Source organism: Schistocerca nitens, chromosome 2, assembly GCF_023898315.1.
Source record: "Schistocerca nitens isolate TAMUIC-IGC-003100 chromosome 2, iqSchNite1.1, whole genome shotgun sequence".
Classification (NCBI taxonomy): Eukaryota; Metazoa; Arthropoda; class Insecta; order Orthoptera; family Acrididae; genus Schistocerca; species Schistocerca nitens.
This window is the reverse complement of record NC_064615.1, coordinates 516,767,448-516,784,449: the sequence shown is the minus strand read 5'-3', so window position 1 is coordinate 516,784,449 and position 17,002 is coordinate 516,767,448. Positions and strand designations below refer to the sequence as shown.

The 17,002-nt window shown below is 42.9% G+C and overlaps 1 protein-coding gene across 1 annotated transcript in view; it reads left to right on the top strand.

The window, feature by feature from the left end:
• The window catches only part of LOC126234472 (neuropeptide CCHamide-1 receptor-like), a 51,887-nt gene extending 37,849 nt beyond the window's left edge, over positions 1-14,038 (top strand). The window contains exon 5 of the mRNA XM_049943164.1: positions 11,761-14,038. Within this exon, the coding sequence (XP_049799121.1) occupies positions 11,761-12,034 (274 nt within the window). The 3' untranslated portion in view covers positions 12,035-14,038. The remainder of the gene's footprint in view (positions 1-11,760) is intronic.
• Positions 14,039-17,002: the final 2,964 nt, after the last annotated feature.

Below are 17,002 nucleotides of genomic sequence, written 5' to 3'. Positions count from 1 at the left end.
ATTTAGATATTAGTTAGTACACTCCCCACCCCCTGCCACAAACGTTGGCACGTAACTAAACTAAACTTTAGAACGAGAAAGGATTTTCCTTGAACGTTTTCATTTTTAAAATGATGAAAGATAAATATTAAGTTTTTGTAGGTCTTTTATCAAACAATGAAATGATGAGTCAAAGAGACAATTGATTTATAACTACGGAAAAATGAAGCAACTCCGAGTGCTTAACGTGTGCCACCTACAACACCTTCTCGCAAAAGAAAGCTAGCTACCAATTATGAGGGTAGACATTTGTTACAAAACATACGTCTTCTGCACCGGTACTCTCCTTAGCGACACTCAGTTCACCCACACTCTGCACCTCAGCTTAAAATCATCAAAGTAAAATGATATGCACTGTACCTCTCTTGTAAATCACTTGATTCCTTGACTCTTTATTTCTGAACTGACGGAAATTTCAGGTTGCATATGCTTTATGACAGTAACATACTTCTTGCGGATTATGCACCGCTGGAGCCGCTTCTCCACCACCAGTCACCACCTTCTCCTGTCTTGGCTTTGGAGCAGAAGCCTGGGACGTTAACAAAAGAAATAAGAATAAACTGCTTGCCTCTGGGATGGATTACTTAAGACGAAGCTCAAGCTGTATAGGGGTGGATAAAATAAAAAATGGTGTAACCCGATAAAGGATGAAAATGGATAGGGATATCTGTGACGACATCCAACAAGAATAGCTGATATCATTTGGCTATGTGAATGGGATGAATGAAGACAGAATACCAAATTGGATACTACGATAGATACCATCCTAGCGGAGAAAAGGGGGCGCCCCCTATGCAACTACCAAAATGATGTAGAAGAGGCAAGGGAAGACAGGAGTATGAACGTCCAGTTCATACTCCTGTCTTCCCTTGCCTCTTCTACATCATTTTGGTAGTTGCATAGGGGGCGCCCCCTTTTCTTCGCTAGGATGGTATCTATCGTAGTATCCAATATGGTATTCTGTCTTCATTCATCCCATTCACATAGCCAAATGATATCAGCTATTCTTGTTGGATGTCGTCACAGATATCCCTATCCATTTTCATCCTTTATCGGGTTACACCATTTCTTATTTTATCCACCCCTACACAGCTTGAGCTTCGTCTTAAGTAATCCATCCCAGAGGCAAGCAGTTTATTCTTATTTCTTTTGTTAACGTCCCAGGCTTCTGCTCCATACAAAACTACACTTTGTACCATAGTCTTATATTTTCAATTTTTCGTTGCTGTTCTTATCCTTTTTTTCCATAGAATAGAATTTATTGCCCTTGTTACAGCTCATCCATTATTAATCCTACTAGTGATTTCATCATTACTTGTGCCCTGTTTATTGACTAATATCCCAATATATTTTGCATTTTCCATACCTACAATTACTACTTATTCTTTTCATGTTCATTTTTAGGCTATCCTTACTGTACTCCTCTTCAATCTTTCGTATCACACAGCTCAGATCATCTTCAGCTTCTGTTAGTACAATCTGATCATCTGCAAAATACAGACTAAATATTTTGCTTCCCTCTACTGTCACTACCATAACCTGATACTTTCTACGCCAAGACTGTACGACTGCTCCTAGATAAAGCCTAAAGAGGGTCTGTGACAGCGCTCATCCCTGCTGCAGACTTTTATTCACTCCGAATTCCTCTGTCCAACTGTTCCAAATCCTTAAGCTCGCTGTGTTATTTTCACATAATTTCATAACATACTTTAGCAAGCTTTGATCTAACTTTAACGGTTTCAACTTTTCCAACAGTTTCTTGGTGGGTACATATGTTTTCTGGAGGTCAGTCAATGCAACACGCGTTTCTAGTCTGGTGTTTGTGCGTTTTTTATGTATTAGTTTCATTGTGAAGATGTTTTCCATTACTGATTTTCCAGTCTGGAATCCAGCTTGCTCCTCTTGCTGCTTTTTAGTTGTTTCTTTCTGTACCAGATATTTCAGTACCTTCGAGTAATCTGCCAACGAAAGGGATCAGTGCCAGTCCGCTACAATTATTTCTGTAATTACGTAACTCTTTCTTATGAACCGGTATATGTAACATGTTTTCCATTTTCCATTTAACACTCTTTCATACAGCCGCCTTAGCATCTCCAACAATTTCGATGGACCAAGCTTCACCAGCTCTGGATATATTGATCCGTATCCTGGTGCCTGTTTCATCTTAGAGCCCTCACAGCTTGCTGAAGGACTTTTACGTCTGAACGACTTACTCGTCCTATTGCATCCTCACCTCACGACTACGTGAAAAATGCCGATTTTCCTGGATTAAATCCATAAAATACTGATAACTAGTTAACACTCCCATTGACATGATTGTTCTCCATGCTTCAGCACTACGAGCCCCACCAATCACCGTCTCTATATATCCACATCTTTCTTCCCAGGCCCTGCTCTTTCTTTTTAATACTTCTCTATTTAGTGACGTATATGTACTATGATTGCCGGCCACGGTGGCCGTGCGGTTCTAGGCGCTGCAGTCCGGAACCGCGGGACTGCTACGGTCGCAGGTTCGAATCCTGCCTCGGGCATGGATGTATGTGATGTCCTTAGGTTAGTTAGGTTTAAGTAGTTCTAAGTTCTAGGGGACTGATGACCTAAGATGTTAAGTCCCATAGTGCTCAGAGCCATTTTTTTTTTGTACTATGATTGCCACTTCTATTCAGGAACGTCAAATAAGCTTCCTTTTTTTCCCCTTCGAATCATCTCTGCGATTTCTGCATTGCACCGAACTGATATCATCCTCTCCTCATATTCTCAAAGGGCTTCTTTCGCTGCTACATGTATGGGCTTTATATACTCATATCCCTCTTATACTGTCCTCTCTGGGCTCCGCAGTTAATACTCCAGCCGCTAGTGGTATAAGTACTTTTGAGCTGTGAAAGTTGTACCTTATGCTCTCAGGCTGGTCAGCATGTGGCCTCCTCATCTCTTCGCTGCTACTTCAGAAAGTATAGGGAATATAAATTTTACATTCCACCAAACGATGGTCACTCCCACAATCCGCCCCTCTTTTAACTCTGACATCCAGAATTTTTTAAATTGGCATTTTGACTCAAGATTAGATAATAACTGATTTCAACGATCTTTTATAATTATACCATGTAAATTTATGTATATCGTTGTGAGAAAAGAATGTATTTTCTATTCATAATTCATACTGCTCCAATAAATCCACCAGCCTTTTCTCATTCTTATTCTTAACATCCTCCCCATACATTCCAATAGCCTTACTATTCCTCTCTTTCCCTATTCTGCTATTAAAATCTTCTGCCGGTATCACTTCTAGGCCACCTAGTACGGCTTCTGTAGTCTCTATCAACACCTATTGTAAATATTCTTTTACTTCAGTAGTTTCATGCAGTCTCAATATCACTATATTAATGGCTTTAGTTCTTAGACTGAGCTTTATGAACATTTCATTAACTGTTTTCCACGAAGTTATATAGTTTGACGACTGTGCGTTTAGAATGATAGATACTCATACGCTCACCTCCTTTACTAAAATAATGCATGAACTCTAGCAGATATTCACAAACAGTACCTTTACTTTTAATTCGGAAAGTACTGCTACATCACTGTTATGATGTCTTATATCCATGAGATCTTCTTGCTGTTTGGATGCCCTGTGCAAGGTACATTTTCATTACCATTGTGGAATTCCTTTAAAACTATTCGAAAGGCGAGGCATATTATTATTTTCTTTAATTGGCTGTCTTTTTCTATGGATGGTGGGTGGGGGGGGAGGGGAGGGTGACTGGTCCATCGCACAACCCTCAGTTTGGAGGACCAGAATTTGTCATCAGTGCTTACTTCGTTCATCACGCGTCAGAGCTTTTCCTAACCTCTGATGAAGAAGATGGGAATGGAAAATCTAAGGATAGCAAGAGATTCTGAGTTACTCAATTCAACCATCCGCTCTTGCGTTTAAGGAAAGGAGAGGGAAGGAAAAGGAATGACAGGTCGTTGCACTTCGTCAGGCTCCTCAGCCAGGGCCTGTTCAGCAGGGGTGACCATATCAGCAGCTAAACTACCGCCGACATTGACCCCAGCCTCATCGGAGCACGCAAACCTCTCCACCCGCAACCGCTCGACTGCTACGGTCGCAGGTTCGAATCCTGCCTCGGGCATGGATGTGTGTGATGTCCTTAGGTTAGTTATGTTTAAGTAGTTCTAAGTTCTAGGGGACTGATGACCTCAGATGTTAAGTCCCATAGTTCTCAGAGCCATTTGAACCATTTGATCTCCACCCGCACGGACAGAGCTTTGTTAAGGTGGTGCCACCTGGGGGAGGTGTACCAGTAATAATAAAAATAATAATGGTAGTATGTAGTAACCACAGCAGTGTAGTAGTCATTAACTTGACCGTTATGTTTTGTTGTCAATCATTTGATCGTTTACTGCGAAGTGAATAATGAAGTAATTCCCGGTCAATTGTGGGACTCGGAGAAGGCATTTTCACGAGATATTTAAGAACGTACATCTCAGTTTTACTGCCACAGATGCATGGTATGAAGTACCAAGTGTATGTGTAGTGGGTGGACTATGTGAGGAAGAAGATGTACGGACATTAGTTTCACGAGGTATAACTTGCACCTCATCGTGCGTCAAGTTTTTTTTTTAATGAAATCATCTTACGTAGTCAGTATTAAAGTCTTACAACAAGTTGACAATAGTAATAATCCTTTAAAAATAATGTAGTACTCTGGCCGAAACAGGTTCGAGCAGTATGAAACAGACCGAACATATGAAACAAGTAGTTGGGTAGTGGACGGACTTGGTGGAAGTGTACTGGAAAATCGCAATGCTTATGTTACAGAAACGCTAAGGCAGCCTATTGTCGTAAGCGGCTCAATTGTTTAGGGACCTTATTAAAAGTACGGAGCAGCTGATTAATGTTAAGGGTTGCTACTAAGATCGTGACTTGTCAGTGACGTCATAATGAAAATGCAAAAAAGGAAAATTAGGGACGTCCCATAGGGCTCAGAGCCATTTTTAAACAAATGAGAATTGTGTACGGGACCGAGTTTCTAAATCGGATTTCTGACATTTGCGGGCACTCTGCTGCAAGTAATGCCTTGCGAACACGCTTTACAGACCGCCTGTATTCTTACGCTTGCTACGGGCCCCTGCCATTTCCTGCCAAACTCTGCCGAGAGTCTTTCACGACATATCTCAACATAGTTTCCATCAATCGCTACGCATATGGTCCTCCTGCTTGCAAGCGTTCTTATTCCGTTCTAGCAAATGTCTTGGGGCATTGTGCACATTCAATGTTGCTCCCCCTCCACTACCTCACAATAGGGCAAAAGCGCAGGTATACTTTCATGGCATCAGAAAGGTAAAAATCACATGTATCCCGATCAAGACTGAATGATGGGTGCTTCAACAGCTCAAAACCAGTATTTTGAATACAGAGAATTTTTCACAACTGTATTGGAATATTATATTATATTTTAGACTAAAGAACCTAAGAAACTGGTACACCAGTCTAATATCGTGTAGGGCCTCCGCGAGCACGCGGGAGTGCCGCAACGTGACGTGGTATGGACTCGACTAATGTCTGAAGTAGTTCTGGATGAAACTGACACCAGGAATCTTGCAGAGCTGTCCCCTGGATCCGTAAGAGTAAAACGGGGTGGAGATCTCTTCTGAACAACACGTTACAAGGCATCCCAGATACACTCAATAATGTTCACGTCTGTGTGTTAGGTGGCCAGCGGAAGTATTTAAACTCAGAAGAGTGTTCCTGGAGCCACTCTGTAGTAATTCTGGACGTGTGGAGTGTCGCATTGTCCCGCTGGAATTGCCCAAGTCCGTCGGAATGCAGAATGGACATGAATGGATGCAACTGATCAGACGGGATGTTTACGTTCGTGTCACTGGTCAGAGTCGTATCTAGAGGTATCAGGGGTTCCAGATCACTCTAACTGCACACGCTCCACGTCATTATAGAGCCTCCACCAGCTTGAACGGTCCTGCTGACATACAACTTCCATGCATTCGTGAGGTCTCCATACCCGTACGCGTCCATCCACTCGATACAATCTGAAACGAGACTCGCCCGACCACGCAACATGTTTCCAGTCAGCAACAGTCCAATGTCGGTGATCATGGTCCCAGGGCTAGCGTAAAGACACCATGAATCTTAAGCCCGCTCTTGATACGTAGCAAACAAAATATCTGCAATTTGGTAGCACTGCGGGTCTGTATCATCAGTGAGTGACTTCAGCTGACTATGGTGTACATGGAGAAACTTCTGACGTTGTGCAGATAATGATCATGCTTAGATACACTGAAGAGTCAAGGAATCTCGTACACCTGCTTAATATCGTGTAACGCCCCCGCAACACAACGTGGCATGGACTCGACTAATGTCTGAAGCAGTACTGAAGAGAATCGACACCATGAATCCTGCAGGGCTGTTCATAAATCCGTAAGGGTCGAGGGGGTGAAGATCTCTTCTGAACAGCACGTTGCAAGGCAGGCAACATGTTTCCAGTCTTCAACAGTATAGTATTGGTGTTGAAGGACCCATGCGAGGCGTAAAGCTTTGTGTCGTGCAGTCATCAAGGATACACTAGTGGGTCTTCACCTCCGAAAGCCCATATCGATGATGTTTCGTTGAATGGTTCGCATGATACTTGTTGATGGAACACCACTGAAATCTGCTGCAACTTGCGGAATGGTTGCATTGCTCTCAGTCGTCGTTGGTCCCGTTCTTGCAGGATCTTATTCCGGCCGTATTTGATGTATTACCGGATTCCTTATATTCACGGTTCACTCGTGAAATGGTGGTACAGGAAAATCCCCACTTCATCGCTATCCTGAAGATGCTGTGTACCATCGCTCGTGCGCCGACTACGTTCAAACTCACTTAAATCTTGATAACTCGCCATTGTAGCAGCAGTGACTGATCAACAACTGCACCTGACGCTTGTTATCGTACATACGTGCAGCGCCGTATTCTACCTGTTTAAACATCTCTGTACTTGAATACGCATGCTTAGAACAGTTTCTTTCGTGGTTCAGTGTAATTTTGAAATGGATCGAATTTAGTGCAACATTCACGAATCACACAGAGGATACAGGGTACCACGTAATATTTAATACAAAAATCCTGATTAGAAAAAAAAGGACAATTAAACGGTCGCCACCCCACTAGGGCAATGAATATCCAGAATCCTAAGAAAGGTAATGGCAAAGAAAATGAAGCAAATAATTACTGGTCTGACAACAGAAGGTTGTCACGCTTTCCCACAATACAACAGTTCACAAGAAAATAAATGAATCAGATAGCACTGAGTTCGCAGTTACCTAATTTGAAATACTAAGTTTTGAATGCAAAGTTAAATGAAGTTACTGGTTAAATAAATGACTGATTGTAAGTGACACCTTTTTACGTAAAAGAAAAGTGATTTTTAGAAACTTCTGCGTAACTTAATGCAAAATTTGGAAAACAGCAAGTAATTTACTATTAATTATTGAAAGATTGAATTGAATTTAAGTAAATATGGCACTTAACAAGCTGGCAGAAGTCACTCGCGAAGCTAAATACTGAATAAATGAAATTTCGCTTTCTTAATTTGTGATATATCTTTAGTTATTAGTTTTGCCCATGAGATTTTACGTTACTTTAAGTAAGTGAAGTTAATACTTAAAATTGCAAATTCTTTAAGCCTCTGCAATGCTACTCCACAATGAATTGTTACTAAGGCAGTAAAATTTAGAATGAAGCTCGTCATTAGCGAACAAACAAAACTGCCAGTAAATAGTTAATCAATTTTCATATTTTTACGACACTTGGTGATTGTATGGAAAGGAAAGAGACTCTTCTTGGTAATAATGTATGAGGAAAATGACGACACAGGTGCCCTACAAGTTTTAACTATTGCAGGTTATTATTCAAGAGAGTTAGCAGAAGTTTGTGAAAGAAATGCCACTGGGTAATACCTGTACAATATCAATCACACCTTGTCAGTTAACAGTCTTACGTTGTTATAGCTGTGCGGACAGCGAAAAAAGTTGCCGACGACAATACTGAGCTGCCGCTGTTGCTGCTGCTTATTGAGGACCACAAGCCGTCTCCAGAGCCACGGATAAATGTGGGGCAGGCAGTAGTTAGAATTGCGGCTTACTCCACCTGTTCACTCCTACCGTTCTCTCAATACTTGCGGGATAACAAAGTAGCAAAATAGCACCCACATTGGCGCGATTAAAGCTGCAAACCGCGCCTGCAGGAGCGCCCAACAAACACTTCCGCACTCTTTAATGACTAAAGCTGTTCTGCTTCCCCTCTGCTCGCAGCGAGACAGAGACTCTCCATACGTAAAGATAAACAACGGCACAGCTACTGTCATTCCATCGTTGCTATCGGTACATTTAAATAAAGATCCCTTGGCACGTAGCCAGCAATTTACAATATTTACATTGTAATTACAATCAGTTATACTACATCTATTACATATTACATATAGTTTCTGTAATAAAGCTTAGAGATTCAGAATTAGCAGTACAGTACAAGTTATGAACGAATAATAAACGGTAAAAAATTTGGATAATGGAGAAGGTATTTTATCTGCATTTTGGGTGTTACAAGATAGTTGTAAAGAAGTCATAAATTAAAACGTCATACATGATGCGGCAGTTTTTCACGCATTTCAGTGTTTATGATATCAAATCTCCCAAACTATGTGTCGTACAATAACATAATTTCGCTGGTACAGTCAGTGGTGTATGTTAATATTGTCCACAAAATTTGTTGTGACAGTTAGTACTAATGCAGTAATGAATTAAAACGTCATGCTTTATGCTGCAGTTTTACTGCATAAAGAGTGAAAACGAAATAAGCGATAAACTTTTCTGCTTTTATCATTTTGCGGCCGTTACCAGCAATAAGAAGTCTCGTACGTGTAAAGTCACTAAGTGTTTTGATTCTCAAATTCTGGATGACTGTAGTGTCCGCATTCGCACGTCTTGGGCTCCCCGCTTTTTCACCGCATGCTCTTTCATATTTGGTTCGCAACTGATTTTTTCCAGACCGTAAGTGATATGTGAATCAAGTTTCGTTGAAATCGGTCCAGTGGTTTGCGAGGAGATGTGCAAGATACATACATACATACATATGTACACATACACGTACATCCAGTTTTCTAATATGTGCGGATTCCGCTTTCTGAGCTTATTTAAGTTTAAAAATACTAGCTACATAGTAATAGCTATATGAGTACATACTTATGTACACATATACGTACATCCAATTTTCTAATAGGTTCGGGTTACGCTTCCTGAGCTTATTTAAGTTTGAAAATACTAACTGCAATGCAATAGCTACTGATTATGTTTTCAGCTTCAGGAGGCGAAAGTTTCTGCACAGAAACATGACTTAAAACACGGCCTAATCTGCATGGAACAAAAAATCACCAAGGATGTAATGGTTTATTAGATGATTCGTGACATTCATTGCTATTAAGTGGGAAACACCCTTAGTCCATCGTATTTTTTGTGTGAACACAAACGGTTATGCCTCGTACAATATGTTGATCCCCGTCAGATCAGTGGTGTTAAGCAAGGGCGTGCACGGACTGTTCGTGCGTGGCTGGTGGTGTCCTGGTACGGCACACGCTGTTGGCAGCTTTCCCAATGTCTCGTGCAGTGAGCGCATGGGACTGTTGGTGGTGATCCATCCGTCAGATCGGGACTTTTAAGTCCGCCGGCCCCCTTGCTGCTATTCGAGAAAAGTAGACTTTATGGCAACACCGAGGTTCACCTTCTCCCTTCTCTCATTGTGATACAACCCAAACATGACACCACACTACACACACACGAGCATGCACACACACACACACACACACACACACACACACACACACACACACACACACACACATACGGTCACCTACACGTGTTCTATACACGTAACACAAGTCTTACATTTCACGAAGGAAAAATACCAGTGTGCACAAATGATAGAAAAAGTCTTACAAATTAGGCAGCTGAACCTGCTCCTCTGGGCATAAGCCAACACTTTTCTTTTCGTATGTGTGGTGATGAGCCACGTTGAAGTTCACCTGAGAAAATTTGACTTGCCTTCATCTGGTGAATAATGTAAGACGTTAAGGTAGCTATAAAGCACACTTAACTTGTAATGACCCATCACCCGATGAGGAGATTACAATGGTTACCTCATAGCGCAATTGCAAGTGTCACAAACTACACACATCAAAAAAAGTTTTGCATCACCTCGGTTCTGACAGTTCCGGAACCCGTACAGAAAATTGGAATAGAAATCAACATAAACATCATTCCATCCCTTTTATTGCTCATGAAAACCACACATTTCATATTGTACCACCATACAGCGAGACTTTCAAAGGTGGTGGTCCAGCTTTCTGTACACACCGGTACCTCTAGTACCCAGTAGAACGTCCTCTTGCATTGATGCATGCCTGTATTCGTCGTGGCGTACTATCCACAAGTTCACCAAGGCACTTTTGGTCCAGATTGTCCCACTCCTCAACGGCGATTCCAGAGTGGTTGGTGGGTCACGTCGTCCTCATAAACAGCCCTTTTCAATCTATCCCAGATATTTTCGATAGGTGTCATGTCAGGAGAACATGCTGGCCACTCTAGTCGGGAGATGTCGTTATCCTGAAAGAAGTCATTCACAAAATATGCACGACGGGGGCGCGAAATGTCGTCCATGAAAACGAATGCCCCGTCAATATGTCGCAAATATGGTTGCACTATCTGTCGGAGGATAGCATTCACGTATCGTATAACCGTTACGGCCCCTTCCATGACCACCAGCGACGTACGTCGGCCCACCATAATGCCACCCCAAAACACCAGGAAACCTCCATATTGCAGGAACTCGCTGACAGTGTGTCTCAGGCGTTCATCGTGACCAGGTTGCCTTCAAACACGTCACCGAGGACGTCTGGTTGAAGGCATATGCGACACTCATCGGTGAAGAGAACGTGATGGCATTCAGCATGTTGTTGGGCTCATCTGTACCGCGCTGCATAGTGTCGTGGTTGCAAAGAAGGACCTCGCAATGGACGTCGGGAGAAAAGTTGGGCACCGTGCAGCCTATTGCGCACGCTTTGAGTCGTAACACGACGTCCTATGGCTTCACGGAAAGCATTATTCAACATGGTGGTGTTGCTGCCAGGATTCCTCCGAGCCATAATCCGTAGGTAGCGGTGTTCCACTGCAGTAGTAGCACTTGGGCGCCTGAGCGAGGCATGTCATCGACAGTTCCTGTCTCTCTGTATCTCCTCCATGTCCGAACAACATCGCTTTGGTTCACTCCGAGACGCCTGGACATTTTCCTTGTTGAGAGGCCTTCCTGGCGCAAAGTAACAATGCGGACGCGTTTGAACCGCGGTATTGACCATCTAGGCATGGTTGAACTACAGACAACACGAGCCGTGTACCTCCTTCGTTGTGGAATGACTGGAACTGATCGGCTGTTGGACACCATCCGTCTAAGAGGCGCTGCTCATTGGGCGGGGTTAGTGACATCTCTGAACAGTGAAGGGGACTGTGTCTGTGATACAGTATTCACACTCAATGTGTATCTTTAGGAGTTCTGGGAACCGGTGTGATGCAAAACTTTTTTTGATTTGTGTATATAAGGTGTGTGCTCTACATCTGTGCCACGACCACTGGATACCATAGCATGTCAGGGTACTGAGCTGTTCGTCCCTCTGTCGTCAGGGGCACGACCACGACAACGAGCGCGTCGGGCCGCAGCCGCCTGCAGCACGGCGGCACCTTCACGACCTCACTAGGATCATCCCGCAAGGAGCGCTACTACTGCAAGCCCACCTGGGACACGACCACGTCCCTCGCCAACTTCGGCAGCCTGCGGCAGCTCAGCGGCCAGGTCGTGGGCGCCCCTCCCCACCACACCGATGACATCACCGTCACCACCTTCATGAACGGCGGTGTCGGTGCCGGCGGTGGTGCGGGCGACGGCTGCAAGACGTAGGGACCGCTGCGGACAGCTGTTTGAGACAGTAACAATGTTTCCATCACTGAAGACCCTAGGAAGATCAGTGAGAGGTGGACGCCACTTTCAGCTGCCAAAGTGACACGGAACTGCGTCAGTTTTATTTGTGCCGTCGCCTTTTGGGGGAGCGACAACAGTCTTCTCATGAGCTCTTGTGCGTCTACTGCTGGTGTTTGGCGTCCCGAAAGAATCTGTACCTACAGCTGGCTGACTATTCGGTGTGGACCAAACCCGTTTCAGTCAGTGAACCTGAATTAACTACAGCACACGTGTTTTTGGCAATAGTCGCACTGACGCTGCCTCCTCCTGTTGTCTCGTGAGGCTGTTTAGCATCCGTATCCTCTACAACACATAATTTCTCTTCAGGTATTTACTAGGGAATTACGGCCTTTTGCTAGCCGTCACTGTCTGGCAGGTACGTTGATGTTAACTTGGTGCATCGGTGGACATAATAAATTGTGGAAGAATTGTTGCATTTTGTTTGGTGTCACTATTATTGGATGAAGAACCAGTATAAATGAACCATGCAAAAGTTACCTTATGTTGATTGAGTCAGTATCATTCCTATGCGCAAGACGAGATACACCGTTCTTGTACACATACGTACTACATTTGTGACTGTAATGTAATGACATCACAGCACTAGTGCTTTGATCACGTGCGGTTCTTTTGTGTGCCCTGAACTAGTTCTCTGATCATGTTTCACGTCACCTAGACGCTGTTTCGTGGATCTTACTGTAGTACTGTCGTTAAAGAACATGGTATTTGTTAAAATAGTTTACAAATGAGAACAGGGGTTATCAAACATACTACGTCGGCTAACAGGGTTAATATGGTGCTACCTCTCATCGTAGTGACTGTACAAAGTGGCTCACAGGGTTGAGTGTTGGAAAAAAAGACTTAAAACGATAAGTTACAAATTTACAACGGAAAATGTATTTTTACTAAGGACACCTGTGTGTAAAGTGATTAATTAAAAATTTTACGGACGTAGATGTCATAGTGGACCAGCAACACCTGTGCCAGAGACGTCTTACTGCGTAATTCAGTTCCAGACATTCTCATCATACGCTTCTAAATAATTGGTACGCCCATAGGATACACGTCATAGTTTTAAGATTGTGATACACAGCTTTCGTGAACTGACCCAGCATTCCGTCAACGCCAGCTTTAGGCCTTTATATTAAAATACAGTTGTACTTATCTGATATACTTAGTACAGGAAGGCTGTCGAATGGACTTCTGATGCCGTTTAACCTGAATGTGAAGACTCACGAAGAAATATTACCTAATTAACTCACAGACAGAAATAAATAAAACTAAGTTTCAACGCTATAAAACCTCTGCCGTGCGGTGTAAAGCAATTCTCCTAAATTGTATGTGCTCTAATACTGACGAGACTTGGGTCTTATGACACGGTACATGAAGATTAAGGAACTGCGCTAGAGTTCTGTTCTTTGTACCTTCCGTTCTTTAAATCTGAATAACAATAAGATAGTCTTGAAAATGTATTTCCGAATTCCTACGTGGTACCTGAGTCACTTAGAGGATGATATAAACTTTGTATTCGGCTGCAGGAAATTGCTATTCAGCGGTTCTTTAAGATTTCAGGACCGAACTGAAATAATGACTCCTACCATAACGGGAAATCTGTGTTATGGTGACACGATTTTACTAGTTAGTAGGAACCAATCGACAGCGAGTCCACTTAGGGAATCGCTTCATGCTGTGTAAATATTTTTGTCAGAACCTTTGTCATGTTTGCGTGCCAGAATAGGATGTTCTGATTTCATCTAACATTGTCGTATCCCGTGTGGAACGAAGTAGATATTCCTCACACTGTATAAAAAATGTTGCGATTACAGCCATTTACAGTCCTCTGATTAGCTCAGTGCTGCAAAAATAAGAGATTCGTCTCCATATGTACATAGTCAAGAAATTAATGTAATGCTACTCTCCACAGCTCTTGTCAGATGTTTTCTACCTCCATGCAATGTGTGTTAAATATTTGTGTCCATGTGTGTTTACCCTGAGGTACATCAATAAATTTTTTTCCATTACTTCATGCAATGAGTTTTTATTTTATCCCGTCACTTTAGATGCAGAACCATAAACGGAAGTTTCGATAGCTCATCGCTCTTGTAACAGTTGATGGTGAAGCCAGGTGACAGATACCATATGGATTCACCTCCATACCGTAACGAATGGTGTCAATGTCCACAAGTGATTCAACAGATTTTGTTGTTTGCTTGATATTCTGTTTCTAAAAAAATAGTAAGATATTTATCACAATGGAACATTAAGTTACGTATATAGATACCGTGTTATTGAACTTAATACTTACGAAGCTTCAAATTTACTTATCCTATAGCCCTAAAAATGAGAATTAATTGAAATCAATATATGAAGCTACAAAAGTCTATTCGCAACTCAAAGAGGGATACTCCGTTGTTCAAAGGTATAAACTGGTGGCTAATCACAATAATGTATCATCTGCCAATTGCTATTCGTACCGTTGCGATGCACTCAGCGTTTCAGAAGATTTCACAGAGGTAAAATAGATTTAAATGGATTTTTCACCCTTCTTCGTCGATATTGCCAGCTCTCAGAATGTATTTACCCAGGCCTTCACTCTCTGTTATAATTATCACCAACTACACAAAAACGACACTGAATCATACATTTTTTATTAAAGTCACGTACACGAGATGTCACATACTGCCTTTCTTCCAGTGGTGAAAAACCGAAAGTAATAAAAATGAAGTTGAATGTTGAACCGTGAATTTATTTTCAAAACTTTTTCTTAAGAATTTCTTTATTAGCGATTCATCAAGAACATTAACACATTTAATCACACTACGTGAGCTTGGAAGTAGTTGCCAAGGAGTAACTGATGAAATCAAAATGAAATTGCGTTTAACAAATGGGAATTTTATTTATAAAAGCTTCTTCTTAAGAAAGAGATTTAAAATTATAAGCAAAAAGCACCCTCTAAATATCAAGTTACATTTTATTCAGAGTCAGAAAGAAACAAATTTTTTAGTGTATGAGCTTTCTGGCTGAGAACCTTGCCGCTCCCTTTTGACACGGCCGTAGTCACGACCGCTCACAACAACCTCTGAAAGACTACACAGGTGCAAATCTGCAACACACCAGATTACCTTAAGTAAAAGTTTTAACAATTCACACAAGCACACAAACTATGAACCCCGTAGGAGGGATGGAAACAGTACAAAACACTAAAATTAAAAGATTACCTTGCCACCGAAGGTGCAACTTGATTTTAACTTCTAAGAAAAGTCTTACTGCGGAGGGGTGGCAACGTTATATACTAAAATGACCATTTAAATGGTTCAAATGGCTCTGAGCACTATGGGACTTAACATCAATGGTCATCAGTCCCCTAGAACTTAGAACTACTTAAACCTAACTAACCTAAGGACAGCACAAAACACCCAGTGACCATTTAAATAAAAGCCCATGAAATGGAATCTTACAAAAAATTATACAAGGTTGGTCAAACATGCTCTACAGTACACATACCGCCTCTGAAGATGATAGGCAAGATAAAAACATATTTCAGGAATTAGGCCGTTACACTTCAAGCAGTAAATTCGTTAACACACGGAAACCGACAAACATGACAGAGGCAGCTATTAACGTACGGCAGATTGATAGGATGATTACCGAACAATCCGTACCACAGGTTGCTCTAACCCGCCCCTACACCACAAGGGAAAAATGGACCACCCAACTCATAAATAACCACCTTCCCGCGGGTGGGCAAACGGAGAAGAATGGTGGGACGACCAAAACAAAGCGGCTGGTGATCTCGCCAAGAAAAAAGTAGAATGTAACAAGTAAATGAAACAACATATCACCATTAACTTAACTTCTAATAAACTGCGATTCCTCGAGAAGACCTGGCGCAGCACCCCCAAATCGCTCTCCCGAATCGTCCGCTGCCAGCCGCTTCAACGGACGCAGGAAGGTGCGCCGATCTTCCGTCTCACGGCGTCGCATCTCGTACCGGCCAGGCCGATGTCGTGGGTTGACTCCAGTCGCTCTCGTGTCGGCCACGAAGCCACTACCCCTCGCTATACGGCGTGGCCCACTGGACTCACGTGGCGACCTCACACGCGTCCACGTTCAAGGCGGACAAGTCATCTTGTGTCTCAGTGCGCGACCGACCAACCGATCTATCCAACGGCCAATGACCATTGCCTGAGCAACTCGAGCAGACTGGCGGCCTAACGCGCAGACTCAGATGCAGGAACTAAGCCCCCAACCCGGCGACCACTTGTTGAGTTCTCTCACTGCGCCACAAATTCGGACGAGAGACAGACCAGCATGTTTGGGACGAGAGACTGACCCCTGACTGACTCCAGATCACCCACACTGAGCAACTGACGAGCTCATAGCGCCCCCTAAATGCACGTGAACAGGCAACCTTTCCCCCTTTCCACCAGAGTGAGACACCAAAGCTCCGATTGCCACAGCGGTGCCACCGCCAGAAACGGAGGGCGATTGCTTCACACAACGCGCTGCGGCGCGCTCTTCAAAACAGCAATTTTCACCACGGCTCAGATGTATACAGCTGATGGGTAAAAAGCCGCTTTTCGTCAAATACACTATATGGTTACTCTTAGGACACCTAACATGTGAGCCACCTAAATTGAGTAAGTTAAGTAAATCGTGCACCACGTCCTGAGTCGCGTGCATTGTTTTGGTTTCAACTCTCTGACACTTACTACAAACTACTTATTCTGTAGTAAAGACAATGTATAGGACATTCAGCTTTGCACCTGTCTTAGCCCCTATCCCCATACTGCCACATTCCAAATTAGCGCAGTACGTTGAGATTCCAGATTGTAACTCAAACCTACATACCTCACCTCCACTGGCAGTAGCATAGGCCTTCTCTCCACAGGACTCCCTATATTGCCT